Source organism: Gopherus flavomarginatus, chromosome 1 (assembly GCF_025201925.1).
Source record: "Gopherus flavomarginatus isolate rGopFla2 chromosome 1, rGopFla2.mat.asm, whole genome shotgun sequence".
Classification (NCBI taxonomy): Eukaryota; Metazoa; Chordata; order Testudines; family Testudinidae; genus Gopherus; species Gopherus flavomarginatus.
In genome coordinates, this window is record NC_066617.1 from 15,607,321 (window position 1) to 15,624,285 (window position 16,965).

A 16,965-nucleotide genomic window follows, 5' to 3' on the forward strand; every position below is an offset into this window, starting at 1 on the left:
ATTTATTCCAGTGTTTAACTATCCTGACAGTTAGGAACTTTTTCCTAATGTCCAACATAAATCTCCCTTGCTGCAGTTTAAGCCCATTGCTTCTTGTTCTATCATTAGAGGCTAAGGTGACCAATTTTGCTCCCTCCTCCTGATGACACCCTTTTAGATATCTGAAAACTGCTATCATGTCCCCTCTCAGTCTTCTCTTTTCCAAACTAAACAAACCCAATTCTTTCAGCCTTCCTTCTTAGGTCATGTTCTCAAGACCTTTAATCATCCTTGCTGCTCTTCTCTGGACCCTCTCCGATTTCTCCACATCTTTCTTGAAATGCAGTGCCCAGAACTGGACACAATACTCTAGTTGAGGCCTAACCAGCGCAGAGTAGAATGGAAGAATGACTTCTCGTATCTTGCTCACAACACACTTGTTAATGCATCCCAGAATCAAGTTTGATTTTTTTTGCAATAGCATCACACTGTTGACTCATATTTAGCTTGTGGTCCACTATGACCCCTAGATCCCTTTCTGCCGTACTCCTTCCTAGACAGTCTCTTCCCATTCTGTATGTGCGAAACTGATTGTTCCTTCCTAAGTGGAGCACTTTGCATTTGTCTTTATTAAACTTCATCCGGTTTACCTCAGACCATTTCTCCAATTTGTCCAGATCATTTTGAATTATGACCCTGTACTCCAAAGCAGTTGCAATCCCTCCCAGTTTGGTATCGTCTGCAAACTTAATAAGCGTAATTTTTATGCCACCATCTCAGTCGTTGATGAAGATATTGAACAGAGCCGGTCCCAAAACAGACCCCTGCGGAACCCCACTTGTTATATCTTTCCAGCAGGATTGGGATCCATTAATAACTACTCTCTGAGTATGGTGATCCAGGCAGTTATGCACCCACCTTATAGTAGCCCCATCTAAATTGTATTTGCCTAGTTTATCGATAAGAACATCATGCAAGACCGTATCAAATGCCTTACTAAAGTCTAGGTATACCACATCCACCACTTCTCCCTTATCCACAAGACTTGTTATCCTATCAAAGAAAGCTATCAGATTGGTTTGACACGATTTGTTCTTTACAAATCCATGCTGGCTATTCCCTATCACCTTACCACCTTCCAAGTGTTTGCAGATGATTTTCTTAATTACTTGCTTCATTATCTTCCCTGGCACAGAAGCTAAACTAACTGGTCTGTAGTTTCCTGGGTTGTTTTTATTTCCCTTTTTATAGATGGGAACTATATTTGCTCTTCTCCAGTCTTCTGGAATCTCTCCCGTCTCCCATGATTTTCCAAAGATAATAGCTAGAGGCTTAGATACCTCCTCTATTAGCTCCTTGAGTATTCTAGGATGCATTTCATCAGGCCCCGGTGACTTGCAGGCATCTAACTTTTCTAAGTGATTTTTAACTTGTTCTTTTTTTATTTTATCTTCTAAACCTATCCCATTCTCATAAGCATTCTCTATGTTAGGCATTCCTTCAGACTTCTCAGTGAAGACAAACAAAGAAGTCATTAAGCATCTCTGCCATTTCCAAGTTTCCTGTTACTGTTTCTCCCTCCTCACTAAGCAGTGAGCCTACCCTGTCCTTGGTCTTCCTCTTGCTTCTAATGTATTGATAAAAAGTCTTCTTGTTTTCCTTTATTCTCATAGCTAGTTTGAGCTCATTTTGTGCCTTTGCCTTTCTAATCTTGCCCCTGCTTTCCTCTGTTTGCCTATATTCATCCTCGTTTCCATTTTTTATATGACTCCTTTTTATTTTTTAAATCATGCAAGATCTCGTGGTTAAGCCAAGGTGGTATTTTGCCACATTTTCTATCTTTCCTACCCAGCGGAAATCCCACTGCAGCAAAGCCATTTACTATGACCTGCACATTTCCCAGAGTCACTACCTTTGATACGAGTAGCTCAGTGATTGCGTTGTCTACTTGCATGACAGCAACCCCCACAGTAGATCTTCCCACTCCAAATTGATTCCCGACTGACCGGTAGCTGTCTGGCGTCGCAAGCTTCCAGAGGGCTATCGTCACTCGCTTGTGAACTGTAAGGGCTGCTTTCATCTTGGTATTCTTGTGGTTCAGGGCAGGGGAAAGCAAGTCTCAGAGTTCCATGACAGTGCCCATACGCCTGTGAAAGTTTTGCAGCCACTGGGAATCATCCCAGACTTGCAACACTATGCAGTCCCACCAGTCTATGCTTGTTTCCTGGGCCCGGAATCAGCGTTCCACGGCATGAACCTGCCCCATTAACACCATGATGTCCACATTGCTGGGGCCTGCGCTTTGAGAGAAGTCTGTGTCCATGTCCTCATCACTCTTGTCACCACGCTGCCATCGCCTCCTCACCTGTTTTTCAGCTTCTAGTTCTGTATAAACTGCACAATAATGCGTGAGGTGTTTACAATGCTCATAACTGCTGCGGTGAGCTGAACAGGCTCCAGGCTTGCTGTGCTATGGTTTCTGCTCGGGCAATCTAGGGAAAAGGGCGTGAAATGTCTGCCATTGCTTTCATGGAGGGAGGGTTGACTGATGACATTTACCCATAACCATCCACGACAAATTTTTGGCCCCATCAGGCATTGGGAGCTCAACCCAGAATTCCAATGGGCAGCGGGGACTGTGGGATAGCTACCACAGTGCACTGCTCCAAAAGTCGACACCTGCCATGGTACTACGGACGCACACCGCCGAATTAATGTGCTAGTGTGGATGCATGCACTTGACTACACAATCTATTCCCAAAAATCGACTTCTGTAAAATCGGAGTAATTTCGGAGTGTAGAGATACCCTCAGAGAATAACAATGTGTCAGGACAGACTTGCTTCAATTTCCATATTGTGTATGGAAGCAGATATGCTTCGTCGAGCTAGCTTCGATGAACTTATCCAGGATTTTACAATCAGAAAATCTAGAAAAAGCTATTTTAATTTCAGCATACTTGTAAGTTTTGTCTCATTTCAAAAAATAAAATTTTATTTTACGGTATAGTATTGTTTTTATTTTGAATTACATATGGGGGAGCACCATAATCTTTTCAGTGCTTAGGGCCTCTAAATGTCTTGATCCTGAGGTCAGTGTTAAGGTAAAAAACCTCCAAATTATCGCTATTGCTTCTCAGAGGCTTGAGACTGAACACTCTTCCCTTAAAACAAACAAAATCAAGCCAAAAAAAAGGGTGTGGGACAATAATTACACTGGTTTTATGTTTGCAAATAAAGAGGAAGACTCTAATCTGACTCCTACCATTACTTGTTCTTAAGATTCTTGAACATTTTAAGAAGTGTAACAATTATAAACATTCTTCATCTTCAAACCATTTTATGAACTAATAAGCAGTTCCTGAGAGAGATAGTGATGCAGCATCCCCATAGTTAAATGGGGTAAATTACCTAGTGAGATTAAAATATTAATTCTGCAAACTCTTCCACGTGGACCTCTGCACTCCCATGGAGCCCTAGAGACTTCTTTGATGGGCCCATATGACTTACTTGAGGTCACAGAAGACAGCATTGAAACCAGGACTAGGGGAAAAATTTTCAGAAGCATCTAAGTGACTTAGGAGCCCAAGACCCACTTTCAAAAGTGACATATGCATTTAGGAGCCTAAGTCTGATTTAAAGTCACTGTGGCTTGGACTCCTAAGTCACTTCAGAAAATGGGACATAGATGCTTTTGAAAATTTTACTCTGGCAGTATGATGTACAGGCTCCTAAATCATATGTTCAGATCATTAGACCAACTCTCTCAAAAAAAGCTACAATACATACAGTCCTTGATTTGTTTGCTTTCAGATTTCAGAACTCCAGTTCAGGTATTGGCTCCCAGTATATTCTAATAATAAATCTACAGCAAACATATTACTTTTAGGTGCAGGTGACAATCTGTTTTTAAAGAGTTTACTCATCAAAATTTAAAGCTTTAACTCATGTCTGCATTTCTTCTTACTGCAAAAGGTGTGTGTGAACAAAAGCTAATAGGAGTACAATTTCAAACCATGCCTGTGGACTTACTGCACTTTGGTAAGGTATTATGGTAATGTCCAGAAGCCCCAGTCAGGATCAGGTCTCTGTTGTACTGAGCACTACACAGAATCAGACATGATACATTTCTCTAGGTAGGGATGTCCATCTAAATAATAGAACAGTTACCGCCATGTAGTAAACCTAGATATTTTGTTTTATACAGCACCTTTTGCCAACAATCTCAATCCACTTGGATAAATTATCGTCCTCATTTAACATATGATAAAACTGCCGCTCTATGAAAGTAGTATCTTGTCAAATGTCAGAAAGCAATTCTGTGGGAAGTGGGGTCCGAATCCACATTTCCTAATCTCAGATCCTCCTGCTCCAATCATTGGATAACACTTGTTTTTAATAGAAGCAAAAAACAGTTCTAAAATGCTTCTACAGATTTTGAAATACAGACTTTGAAGGTGAATTTAGACTAAGGGCAGGTCTACACTAGAAATTTACATCGGAGCCGCTGTAGTGTATCAGGTGAAGACGCTTTAAGATGACAGGAGAGAGCTCTTCATTCGGCTTATTAACTACACCTCTGTGATAGAGCCTCTCCTGCTGACACAGCGCTGTCTACACTAGGGCTTAGGTCGGTATAATTATAACACACCTCTGAGAAACACAGTTACACACAAGGAATTTTATAGCGTGGACTAGGGCTAAATCTTTCAAAACTGTTAACTTTTCCTTCCACAAGCAAAGTGATCTTTAAATTTAATTATTTAAATTTAGATCTTTAAATCTTTAAACAAGGTGGGTAAGGTAATATCTTTTACTGGTGAGAAAGACAAGCTTTCACGCTCACACAGAACTCTTCTTCAGGTCTGGGAAACTAACACAGAATATCACTGCTAAATATAAGGAGAAACAGATTGTTTAGCATAAGTGGTTACATATTTCAATGGACCACTCAAGGTGAAGTGGCCTGTTAGTACCCCTCCAATCAGAGGGAGGAAAGAAAGGGAGGTGAGGGGGAAAAAGCAGCTGGGGTGGGGTTTGGTAGTGGGTTACAGATTGTTGTAATAATCCATAAATCCAGTGTCTCTGTTCAGTCCATGATCTTTAGTGTCTAGCAAAAGTCTCTCTCACCAACAGAAGCTGGTCCAATGAAAGATATTACCTCTCCCACCATGCCTCTTGAATATCCTGGACCAACACGACTACAACTACATTGCATACTTGAAAATAAATGAAGTTTTAAAAATGAGTCAGCAATATTTTCAAAGGAAGTATAGCTTGTATATAATGCTGTAAAATATATTGGAGTCTTACTGTGGAGATTTGTCCAAAGCCATGTTCTGGCTGTACCTTTTTGATATCACACTCAGCATCGTATGGTTAGGACCTCATAAATGAAAATCAAAAGAAATACCTATGCTATTACATATACACACAAAGTACATAAGCATTACTTAAAAGAACATGAAGGTTGCTAAGTCAAGCACTCAAAAGTTAAGACAGATGGTACTTAATTAATGAGCAGTGATTCAATATTTTATTTAAGCCTCATTGTTCAATGTGTGGCCCCATGCCTTATTTACTGCACAATATTTTAACCCTGCACTTAAGACAATTAATTTCATCATGGGCTTTTCTATGGCACTCATCACTAACACCTGAGAACTTCACAAATATGAATATATATTTCACAATACCCTTGTGAAATAAGTGGGTATTATCCTCATTTTACTGATGAAGAACTGAGGCCAAGACAGATAAGGTCAAAAGTCTGCTGGTTTTGGGTGCTCAGTTTGAGATACCTAGGACCTGATTAATTGTACTTTATATGTTCAAAGCAGAGCTCCCACTGACTTCAGTTGCAACTGTAAGTGTTCAGCAATTCTGTAAATCAGACCCCAGGATCTTAAGTCAGACATCCAGAAAATGAGGACACAATTAATGGGTACTTGGGGAGAGTTTAAGTGACTTGCCCAGCATCATCTGGATACTGTGTGTCAGAGGGAGGGATAAAATCCATTTCTCCAGGGCAGCATCCAACTGCCTTAACCATGAAACCATGCGTTATTTTCCTGCAATCCTTTGCTTCATTCACTGCACACCTTTCAAACTTCTGCAACCAATGACACAGAGATCCTACAAACAAGTCTTGTTCACTACAAAACCCTGATTCATCCCCAAATCTGATCCATCCTGTGCACTGCATGAGACAGGTGTCCTGTAGAAAAAAATTGTATGTGATCATATAACTGAAGACTGTATTATAATGCACATTAACACAAAGGGGCCAAAAATTAATATGGCACAGGGCAATCTTCAATCTGGAATTTCCTAACTTGACTTTGCAAATAGTATTATTTTTAAGGTAGTTGTATATGTGTAATTTTCCTAATTTTTAAAAAAACAAAACTGAAAATAACCCTAATTTAATCATGCGGCATCATATTGACATCCATATCGCTCGCATGGAGGGTTTGAACCTGTAGCTCTGCCACACATCTCTGCCATTTTAGCTAATGGAGTAAAAAAGTAGTAGTAGGCTGTTATCCTCTGTGTGGACCAGCAGTCGAGGAGGATGGGACACTTTAACAGAGGGTTTCAAAGATATCTGTGACATCAGAAGAGTTACACCTATGATGCATCAAGGGATGTATCTATGCCATGCCAAGAGTCCTAGACCATTGTAGTATCAGAAGTAACTCAACCACCACCCTTATTCTACAGCTAATTTACATGCAATGATTTCATTGGTTGTATGAGGAAGACTGCACAAATGGTGGATTATCAAGCCCAACTGCCACATCCATGCAACCACACAGGCTTTCAGATACTAATAAGATTAATAAACCACATTCTAATAACTATAGGACACTGCAGGGTGTTACCTAATAGGCTTTTAGTGTACTTCCCTAGTGGCTGAAGGTACCATGTCTTTGCTGTTGGTGCACTGAGAGACACAATGCCACAGTAATGAACAACCTGTTGCAGATTATTGTCGTATTAGCCTATGATGAGTAACTGCACACAGCTAGGAAACTACCACATTGGTTTGCTTTAGGAAGGCAACGGGGGATGAAGGGGAGAGAATCTGTTTCAGCTATGAATTTTGTCTAAAACTACATTTCTCACAATTGTTTTCTGCTGCTTACAATAAGGGGAGTTTAATACCTTATATAACAGCCAGAAAGACATAAAGACTGCCTATGTACCAGATTTTTATGTAGCCAATGGCACTGAGTATACAAGCGAAGAAACAGAGTTAAAGAAAAATTATACAGGTGATTATTTTAGTAGCTGGTAAGGAAAAGAGAAGCAGCATTAAGTATAGATGGTCCACCAAAGAGTAGAATTAGGCTTAGATGCAGCATGTCATCCCCATGCCAGCTAAAAGAAAAAGCTTCTGGAAAACTGTAGTATGGAAAAGCAAAGAACAGGAAAGGGCCAAACTTGAGACTATTAACCCTCTTTTGATCTAGCAAACACTACATTAAAGAATTACCAGAACCAAGTAACTACAATGCTTATTCCCACAATTTTCTAGAGGCTCTGTCATTTACTGAGTAAACACAATTTATATCCCTTTTTACTATTGTTCAACTGTATAATAATGAGTAATTTACTCTATCAAATAAGATATTTCTTCTCCTGAGAGTCACTTCAGATTTCCTGGCACAATTACCCAAAATATCAGACCATTAGCTTTTCAGGTCCTGCCATGCAATTGGACAGTATTCTTTGTCAGTTCCTTACAGAACAGTAATTCCAGCATCAGCTATACAGCATGATCTAGAAAGTTGCTAGTTTGACAGCATCACAGTCACGTTGTGCTGTGATGAAAGATTACACAGTCACAAAGGAGAGATCAAAACAGGAGGGGGAAAAAAAACATTTGTCAAATATATATATATATTTTTGCAATAAAAGCCAAATAGAGGAAATGGCTATTTTAAAAAAATGATAGACTACTTAAAAACTAGATGAATCTTTGTTTAGCTTTTAAGTTTATGAGAGATCTCTTACTTCTATGTAGTTTCAGAATTGTGTAAGACATAGCAGTGAGAACTCGCTCTCCTTCAAGTATGTAGATATCCCATATCCTGAGAGTTAATGTAAAGGGAGTCTGCAATGACAGAATCAGCCACAAATGTCAAAACAGCTTGCCTCAACATATGACTAAAAACAGAAATACAAAAATATAAAGATACTCACACGATCAAGGAAACACTGAAAAAACCACTTCATTGTGTAAAAGCTCGTAGAGATCTCCTGGGAGTCCTGTAAAACGCAAAAATTATAAATACTCAATTAAGAACGCTGCAATGTACTGCCTGGCACATAAAGGCCTCCCACTTTTTAACCTGGAACAATAGCAAAGTACCTTCAGCTCAAGACTTGAAGTGAGCGGTTAGACTAATTCAGGGATAGGCAACCTAAGGCAAGTGTGCCAAAGGTGGCATGCGAGCTGATTTTCAGTGGCACTCACACTGCCCAGGTCCTGGCCACCGGTCGGGGGGGGGGGGGGGGGAGGGGATTTTAATTTAATTTTAAATGACGTTTCTTAAACACTTTAAAAACCTTATTTACTTTACCTACAACAATAGTTTAGTTACATATTATAGACTTATAGAAAGAGACCTTCTAAATATGTTAAAATGTATTACTGGCACACTAAACCTTAAATGAGAGTGAATAAATGAAGACTCGGCACACCACTTCTGAAAAAAGGTTGCCAGCTTCTGGACTAACTCCTTCCCTATGCCTTGCTCACTGTACAATTGAACTTAGCTGCTACTGATGTCTGGGCACAGTGTTCAACCATTCTTCACACAAAAGAATTCTGACTGTTTCAAACAATGTTGCTTCCGTCCAACAAACGCTTTCTCTCTCTTGTTTATATTTTTCCTTTATCTCCTTTTTTCTGAAGAGAGATGTAGATGTTTGAGGATGAGTATTAACAGATACCCCTAGAAACATTAAATCTTCCACTTATTGTCAGAACAAGTACAGAAGAGAGTGCATGGTTCTTTCATGTTCTGGAGGAGCCAGAGCTCAGTCTGAAGGTCCATTTAATTTTTAACTTCTCTGCTGACAAGGCTGCTAGCAAGGGTGCCTGTTAGTGCTAGATGGGGTGATGATCTTGTGAAGTGGATATCTATCCACCAGGAAACAGACTAAGACCGTCAGTTCATTTCACACAGAACATCAAGTAATTAGAAGGATGATGAATTTCACTTCCTACCAACAGGAGTTTAGTCTGAACCAGGGGGTTTAAGAGATGAAAGGTTCTGTACTCCATTAGTCATCTACTGTCTTCCCATCATGTACACAGTGCATCGGAAATATTTTCCTTCTAAATAGGAAAAAGCTCATTATGCCTGAAATAACTTTCCATATCTTGAGTACTGAGTATCAATACCAGCTAACAGTAACAAGAGACAGAAAGACATGACATGCTTATACTATTCTGTAATTGTAAAAGCACTGACATTCTTGTCACTTGTATTAGCACTAGTTACAATGTTGAAAGTCTTGGAGACTAGGCTGCTGTTTGAGTGGTGAGGCAGCCAAGAAATTAAGTGACACTGAATTTGTCTTCTCTGATGACTATGGGATAGCACAATTTTAAATTAAGCCTCCATGCCTGTCACAGTCAGCTATTTCACAAGTTTCTTAAACATAAGTTCTGAATTAATGAGGGACTGGCAGTATAAGAGTCAATAGTCATCTGGCATGTTCACAGGCCATATATGTTTTGCCATTCCTTGCTGTTCTTCATTGCTCATACGGGTTCAGCAGGGGTCACAGCACAATCTAATAGGTAAACAAATTCAATTCCTTTGTTCAACCAGTGTTACAGCTCTCTCTCTCGTTCTCGCTCTCATTTTAAGGTCTATATAATAGAAGTTTTTAAAGACGTGGATTATGTGAGGAAAAAAAAACCTATGGGATAGCTCAGTGGCATGAGCATTGGCCTGCTAAACCCAGGGTTGTGAGTTCAATCCTTGAGGGGGCCATTTAGGGAGCTAGGGTAAAAATCAGTCTGGGGACTGGTCCTGCTTTGAGCAGGGGGTTGGACTAGATGACCTCCTGAGGTCCCTTCCAACCCTGACATTCTATGATTGTTCTTTGGATTCAGGCCTGCGTTAGATCAGTGAAACCAATGGCATAGTCCAGTCTTGCAGTTCCTGAGATATAGAGTAGCGACTGGTTAATTTTATGTACAATGTTATAGTCAAGATTCTGTAAACCATAACTTTCATTTGAAAAGAATTATTCATAGGTACTATTAATGTAAGTAAGATGTGGAATATCCCCCATGAGAAATCGTGACAAATAACTTCTGAAACCATCTTACAAAATAAAGAATTCATTTATAGGATGAGTCATTAAAACAAATGGGTTTGTTTAGAAATTTCCAAGTAAAACAAGGTGAATCAACAGTCTACTACATATAAGAAAATATAGTGGGGTCAGGTTCTCAGTTGGTGTCTATTGATGTAGTTCCAATAAAATAAAAAAAAATATCAATGCAACTAAACTGATTTACTCCAGCACATGGCCTGGTATATGTAATTCAAAGATGATCTAGCAGGTTCTAGTAATGACTGTTTATTGAGATTTCATATATTCCTGTTTTCAACTGGTTCAAAGTTCCCTCAGAAAGTGAGTGCTACTGAGATACTCTAAGTAAAGTATGTCTACACTAGATATGCTACAGCGGCACAGCTGCACTGCAGCTAACATTCTGTAGATCTTTCTCAAGAGGTTCTGAGGAAAAACTATTCTTGGTTATTAAATATATTATAATGGATATGGGCAATATCATATCAGCAGAATGACTGACCACCATGAAGGTTTGTTATCTAGTCATATCCTTTTGCTCTTATAAAATACTATTTTACTTGTTGGTTTACTTCGATTTATTAAAAGCACCTATTCAAAAACGAAGGGCCGATAGTACAGCACTGTCCATTATACCAGTGGCTCTGTGCCTGGTAAGCCAAAATCCTCCAAAATTAAAGCAATAAGAAGGTCTGACCTATAGTCCAAAACCTGCATGAATTCTACTGTGAAAATTGAAGTCATAATTTTCATTCCAGAGGCAAGTGAGCTACTGGGTCTATGTTTTCACTATACAGTAGTTTAAAAAAAAAAATCACAAGATACACCCTGCAATTTTTGATTAATCTTTTACTGTACTGAAGAGAATGTTTCTAAACTAATATATGTTCCAGCATGGCCTCAATAAGTCTCAGCACATTTTGTTAAAAAAAAATTTGATTAGATTTTAGTATATACTATTGATGTTCAGCAGAAACACGTTTTAGTAGAATCTGAGCCAGCTACAGTCATCAGGAAATTATTCTCACCATAATGCACACGTATACCATTCCCAATAAAAAGGTTACATGAACATTACTTATTGTTTGGCTTGAATATGCTCAACATTGTAATGAAAATAACAAACACGGTCCCAGCCCAAGGGTTTCATAACTGAGAGGTTAACAGAGTGTATACTCTATTTTTTATGCCAGGTTCTGAAAAAAATTCATTCTTCCTACCACGGCTACCCTTTGGGTGAAGAAGAGGCTATTCACTTTGCACAGTACTTGCAGTTCTTCGAGATGTGTACCCCTATGGGTGCTCCACCTCAGATGCGCCTGCTCCCCTCAAGCTCTTATTCAGAAATTTTTCTAATAGCCACATCTTTTTACCCACTCAGGTGTCCTATGCATCCTTGTGCTGCACACTGAGGGTATATAGCCCTCAGTTCCTTCTCCATCCAAATATCCTAAGAGAACAGTCTGAAGCAGAGAGGAAGGAGGGTGAGTAATGAAGCATGCATTGGGACATACATCTTGAAGAATTGTAGTTACTGAAGACGGTGACTCCTTGTTCTTGAGTAGGATCCCTGTGGGTGCTCCACTTCAAGTAGTACTTTGAAGAGTAACTTTTTTTTCTTCTTCTTCAATAGGTGTCCTTATGGGTGCTCTACTTCAAGTGATGCCCAAGCAGGATCCCCAGAAGGAGAAGGAAGCTTCAGAATTGAGTCTAGAACTGAAGATAGTACCGCATTACCAAGAGCCACATAGGATCTGGTGGCACGGATCAAGGCAGAGTGATTAGAAAATGATAGCGGCTGTTCTTATCTTAGATATTTGGATGCACTTGAGTAATGCTGTGGACGTTGCTTCTGGTCTGGGAGTGTGTGCTATCACCTTTTGACAACCTTTAGGCAACCTTATATTAAGTATTCCCTAAATTTAGGCATAAAAGGCCATCTTTTTAAAGGAACCTCAGTTTGGCCTCCCTTTCAGATTGTTGCAGAATTGTGTGCCACAAATGTAGAGTGTTGGGGTTCTTTTCGCTGTAGGCTTTAGGAATGGGTCAAACAGCTTGACTGCCTCTTTCAGCATATTTATTGTCATCTCTTGGAAGTTCATACTTATTTCTGGGAAGAGTTTTTACAAAGAAATGAAGGGTGATCCTGGGGGTACAGCAATAGGAGGTCTGTGTTCAATTCTCTGCCCTAGACTTCCTGCCTCCCATGGCTGGAGTATGCAGTGGGGGCAGCGCAGGGCTGCCTATAATGTCACAATGCAGTGCCCATGGCAAGGGAATTCTCCGGCTACTAGTTGTCTGATTCAAGTGAGGACAGAATGCCACCTTGGGTAAATCAAAATCTCTTTGGGCCTCCATTCCCTATCTGTAAAATGGTGATAGCAATCCTTCCTTTGTTTGTCTTGTCTGTTTAAATTGTCGTCTCTGTAGGGCAGAGAACTGTCTCCATGAGTGTGAACAGCACCCTGCACAATAGGGATGTAATCTCAGTTGGGACCCATAGGTGCTACTGTAATACCAATCTATAAATAATAACATCTGTAATGGTTCCCTACTGGGACCTGAGTTATGACGTTTGCATGCTCAACTACCTTTGGATACATTCCTAGTTTTTTTGACTGGCTGTGTGGATTTTTTTTTTTTTCAAAAGGTAAGACAGATCTCAGCTGGTTACTAGGGCATTGGGTTACCCTTGGCCTGGGGAAAGAAGGGGAGAGGGAATTCTTCAGTGTTGAGACAATGCACTGCAGATTCCAGACACAGGGCCTTCAGGTAGTGACACAGTTACAGAAACTGCAATTTATTCTGCCTCATCCTCCCGAAGGTCAGTGAGAAGAAACTCCTTTGGTGATATAATAGGGAAGAAGCTGGGTGATATCTGAGAAACAAAAGTTCTGAAGCAGCTCTGGAGCTTGCACCAGTTCGAGGTGGATGGGAAAGGCAGCTGGATGGATACCCATGGGGAAGAACTGAAAGTTAGGATCTCTGTGGTTGGTAAATGTGTAGTAGAGAAAATGATCCATAGAAACATAGACAGTAGGAGATTGGAAAGAAGCAAAGGTTCCCCCTGGGCCCAACTGTAGGAGATGCTGCCCCCATCCTTTCTAGGGGGCCCTCTGACTGTTCTGCCCTGGGGCCCACAATTGCCATTAGGAGGCCTGGCCTCATATACGCTTGTGTGAGGCACAAGGATACACTGGATGCTGAACAGACACGGCTAACGGAAAATCTCTGATCGAGGGCTCAAAAAGTGCCTGCGCACCTGAAGTGGAGCACCCATAGGGACACTACTCGAAGAAGAGTAAGTTGTCTGATTACAAAGTCTGCTTGGCCCAGAGGCACTATGTGGTCAGTTCTGCATGTGATAAATCCTTTATAAAGGCATTCAGTGCCCAGGGGTTAGCTAAACAGTAAAATCTTCAACTGCATTTACTGGAGACTCAAATATTTTCAGGAAACGAGCAGAGATGTGACTCTCAATCTGATTATTTTAAGAGCCCAATCAATGTCCCAATTCAGCCAAAACTCCACGACTTCATTCATATGACAGCAACAGGACTTTTGCCGGTTAGAACCCAACATACATCCCCCAAATTTGCAGCATTCTAAATCAATAGATTAGACTGGACTGAAACAAGATGGTTGACTTTAGTGCAATAAATACTACTTTTTTTCTGGCATATTTACTTACAAAGTGTTGCTTAAGTTTAGACAAAAACTTCTTCAATATTTTCTCATGATGTTCTTGAAACCGCAACAGTTTTGGAAAACCAGGAACAAAGAAGCCTAGGGAAAACAAAAAAAAGAGGCCAACATGCAGCATGTAATAAGAATAAGTTTCACAAAAAAAATTATCCAAAAGGTATCTAAACATTTAAAAGCGTGTTGGTTTCAATTACACACGTTTTCAAGACTGCAACACTCAAAATAATGTACACAGTACATTTTACTACATTGATGCAAGAATAAATGTAGGTTTTATTGTCCAAGCTACTATGGTAAAATCTCTACCATTTTCCTATTGCCTATTTTCAATTTAATAATAGTAATGATTAGGGAGGGCTCCAGGCACCAGTTCAGTAAGCAGGTGCTTGGGGCAGCCAACAGACAGCGGCGGCACGAGCAGCTCTTCGGCGGCAAGTCCCTCACTCCCTCTTGGAGGGAAGGACCAGCCACCGAATTCTGAAGCGGCGGCGGCAGAGTTGATGGCGGCTTTTTTTTTTTTTTGCGCTGCTTGGGGCGGCAAAAACACTGGAGCCGGCCCTGGCTATGATGGATACAAGTTGCATCAACTCTGATTTAGTCTGCACCACTATAAAAGCACACGGCAAGCAGCTTTTTTTTAAAATGACAGATTCTAAAAAAGGTTAAAAACAGAAATCCGAAGTGTGGTTTTGCCCTTGACAGTGAGCCTAGAAAGGCACCTTAGCAAGTCTGTTCTCCATGTGTATTCACACGGCAGACACAAACCACACAGCTGCCAGAACTTGTGCAGCAGCAAAGGTAGAGAAAGAGGGAGAATATTAGGCAGGGCTCCCCATCCAGATATGGAATTAATAAGCAGAGAGCGTAATATGAAGACCATGGGCTTGTATAGTGAAACTAAGGGCATAGGTAACCTGCAAAAACTTTATTGGTGATATGTCTGAGAATGAAGCAGTCAGATTCAATGTCACCGCCACAGCTGAGTTTGCAGGGTAGGCAACCAGGGGGGAAAACTCACATTTTTACTTGTAAACTGAGATAGTTGATACGAAAGTTAGTCAGTCAAGGTGGGTGAGGTAATATCTTTTAATGCACCAACTTCTGTTGGTGAAAGTAAGAAGCTTTTGAACTTACACAGATCTCTTCCTCCTGGTATTTTTTCAGCAAATGTAGTCCAATTAAAAAATATTACCTTATCCTCCCTGCCTCTCTATTATCCTGGGACCAACATGGCTACAACACTGCAAACAACATGGAAGTTAGCACCACAGTAAACAAGGACCCCAAAACACTATTTTAATGGAACCAGTTTTCAGAATAGAATCAAATTTTAAAACCAAAAGATGCCTTCTGGCCAGCTGCCAGTTCAATAATTCAGCACAATATGCAGAGTGACTAAGCATTAAGATCTCCTATCTCAGAATCATGGAACCTAAGTTAATATAGCAACTCCTCTGTCATGTGAAAAAAGGAATGTCTGATGTTACCTACACTCAGATAAGCAAAATAGTTTTCTTTTTACATTACCTGTGAATTGGTACCTCAAAGCTAATTGTGCATTATTAATAATATTCAAAGGTACTGCTGCTCTTTCCATTCAAACGCTAATTCTTTAGCCTGAATCTGGAAAAACAGTTATGGAAATCCTATGGGAAATAGTTTTTAAAAATGTAGATCATTTTTAGATCATACTTAAATTTTATTATTTGGAGACTTCTTGCCATACATACAGAAAATGTTTAGGGTACATCTACACGGGAGGGGTGGGGGGGAGGAGAATGAGACATGTTTTGATTTTGGTTTTTTTCCCCCTGCAGTATAGATGTACCCTTACAGTCAAATCCATCCCTTGATTTTCAGTGGACTTATACCAGGGGTTAGATGGGTTGTATGTTTTGAGAGACACTTGGTTGCACCGGAAAAAACAGCGAGTCCGCAGGTCACAGATGAGTGGCAGATGAAACAAAGTGCTTTGTTTATTATAGGGAGGAACTTTTTAGCTCTGCTACTCTAGGCAGCAACTTTTTTTAATTGCACTACTCAGCCATCACTATCAGCCATTTATTTCAGAGAGTGATGTCTTGATTATTGGCATCAAGTGTGAGAAAAGACATTTCCCCCAGGTTTAGAACTGAAATGCATACAATTTTGACTTGAAATTGTTTAAGGGCTACTTTTTTAAAGATGTATGCAGGAAGAAACAAAAGTAGCAACGTGCATGCATACTTCACATAAATCAGTTTGAAAGTTTACTCTTTAGCATCTCCAGTGTTTATAGTAATGCTTTCACTGCTGTAAATGGATTTTAGGTATATAAACTGAAGTGCATTTGATTATTTGGGGGCAGGGCTATTATTCATTCAGACTATAGTCAAGGTTATATGTTAGCACATCTATAAACACAAACTTCCCCACCGGGCTGTTGTAAGGTTTAGTTAATACTTCTAAAGCACTTAATATCTTCCATTTGAGAATCTCAAAATGCTAAGTATTTTATCAATCATGTTTTCAGGGATTGTATAGCCCTGATGGAAAAGAATTTGCTCCAAGCTCAAACTTGTCAAGAAAATAATTGGGCATGGGAGGGAATATTTTAAAACAAATTTCATGAAATTAAATTCAGCCATTTTCAGCTTACACAAGCAATGGTAATGGCTTGTGATGGGGAGAGGGGACACACTTACTTTTATTCGGTTCCATTTATTCCAATCTGCTCATAGCACAATTGTTCATATATGTAAAAATGTACATGCCGAGCTCTGGCAGTAGTGGTTGTTAGCTACCAGCACACTGCAGACAAGCTAAAGGAGCATACACTTTTGGCCATGAAAACACACAGCAACCCTCATGGAGCTCCTTCACCATCAGCAATTGGGTGCACTTGGGCTCACAGTAGCAGTATGAAATCACCCCTACAAAAGCTAATCGCTTTAGAAATTTAT

The 16,965-nt window shown here is 40.0% G+C and overlaps 1 protein-coding gene across 2 annotated transcripts in view; it reads right to left on the reverse strand.

Moving 5' to 3' along the window:
• Positions 1–16,965, reverse strand: part of USP6NL (USP6 N-terminal like) — a 239,015-nt gene that overhangs the window by 24,390 nt on the left and 197,660 nt on the right. For both annotated transcript variants that reach the window (XM_050936840.1, XM_050936841.1), the window contains exons 11-13: positions 14,010–14,104; positions 8,186–8,251; positions 7,997–8,096 (exon numbers count right to left, since the gene is read on the reverse strand). In XM_050936840.1, the coding sequence (XP_050792797.1) occupies positions 7,997–8,096; positions 8,186–8,251; positions 14,010–14,104 (261 nt within the window). The remainder of the gene's footprint in view (positions 1–7,996; positions 8,097–8,185; positions 8,252–14,009; positions 14,105–16,965) is intronic.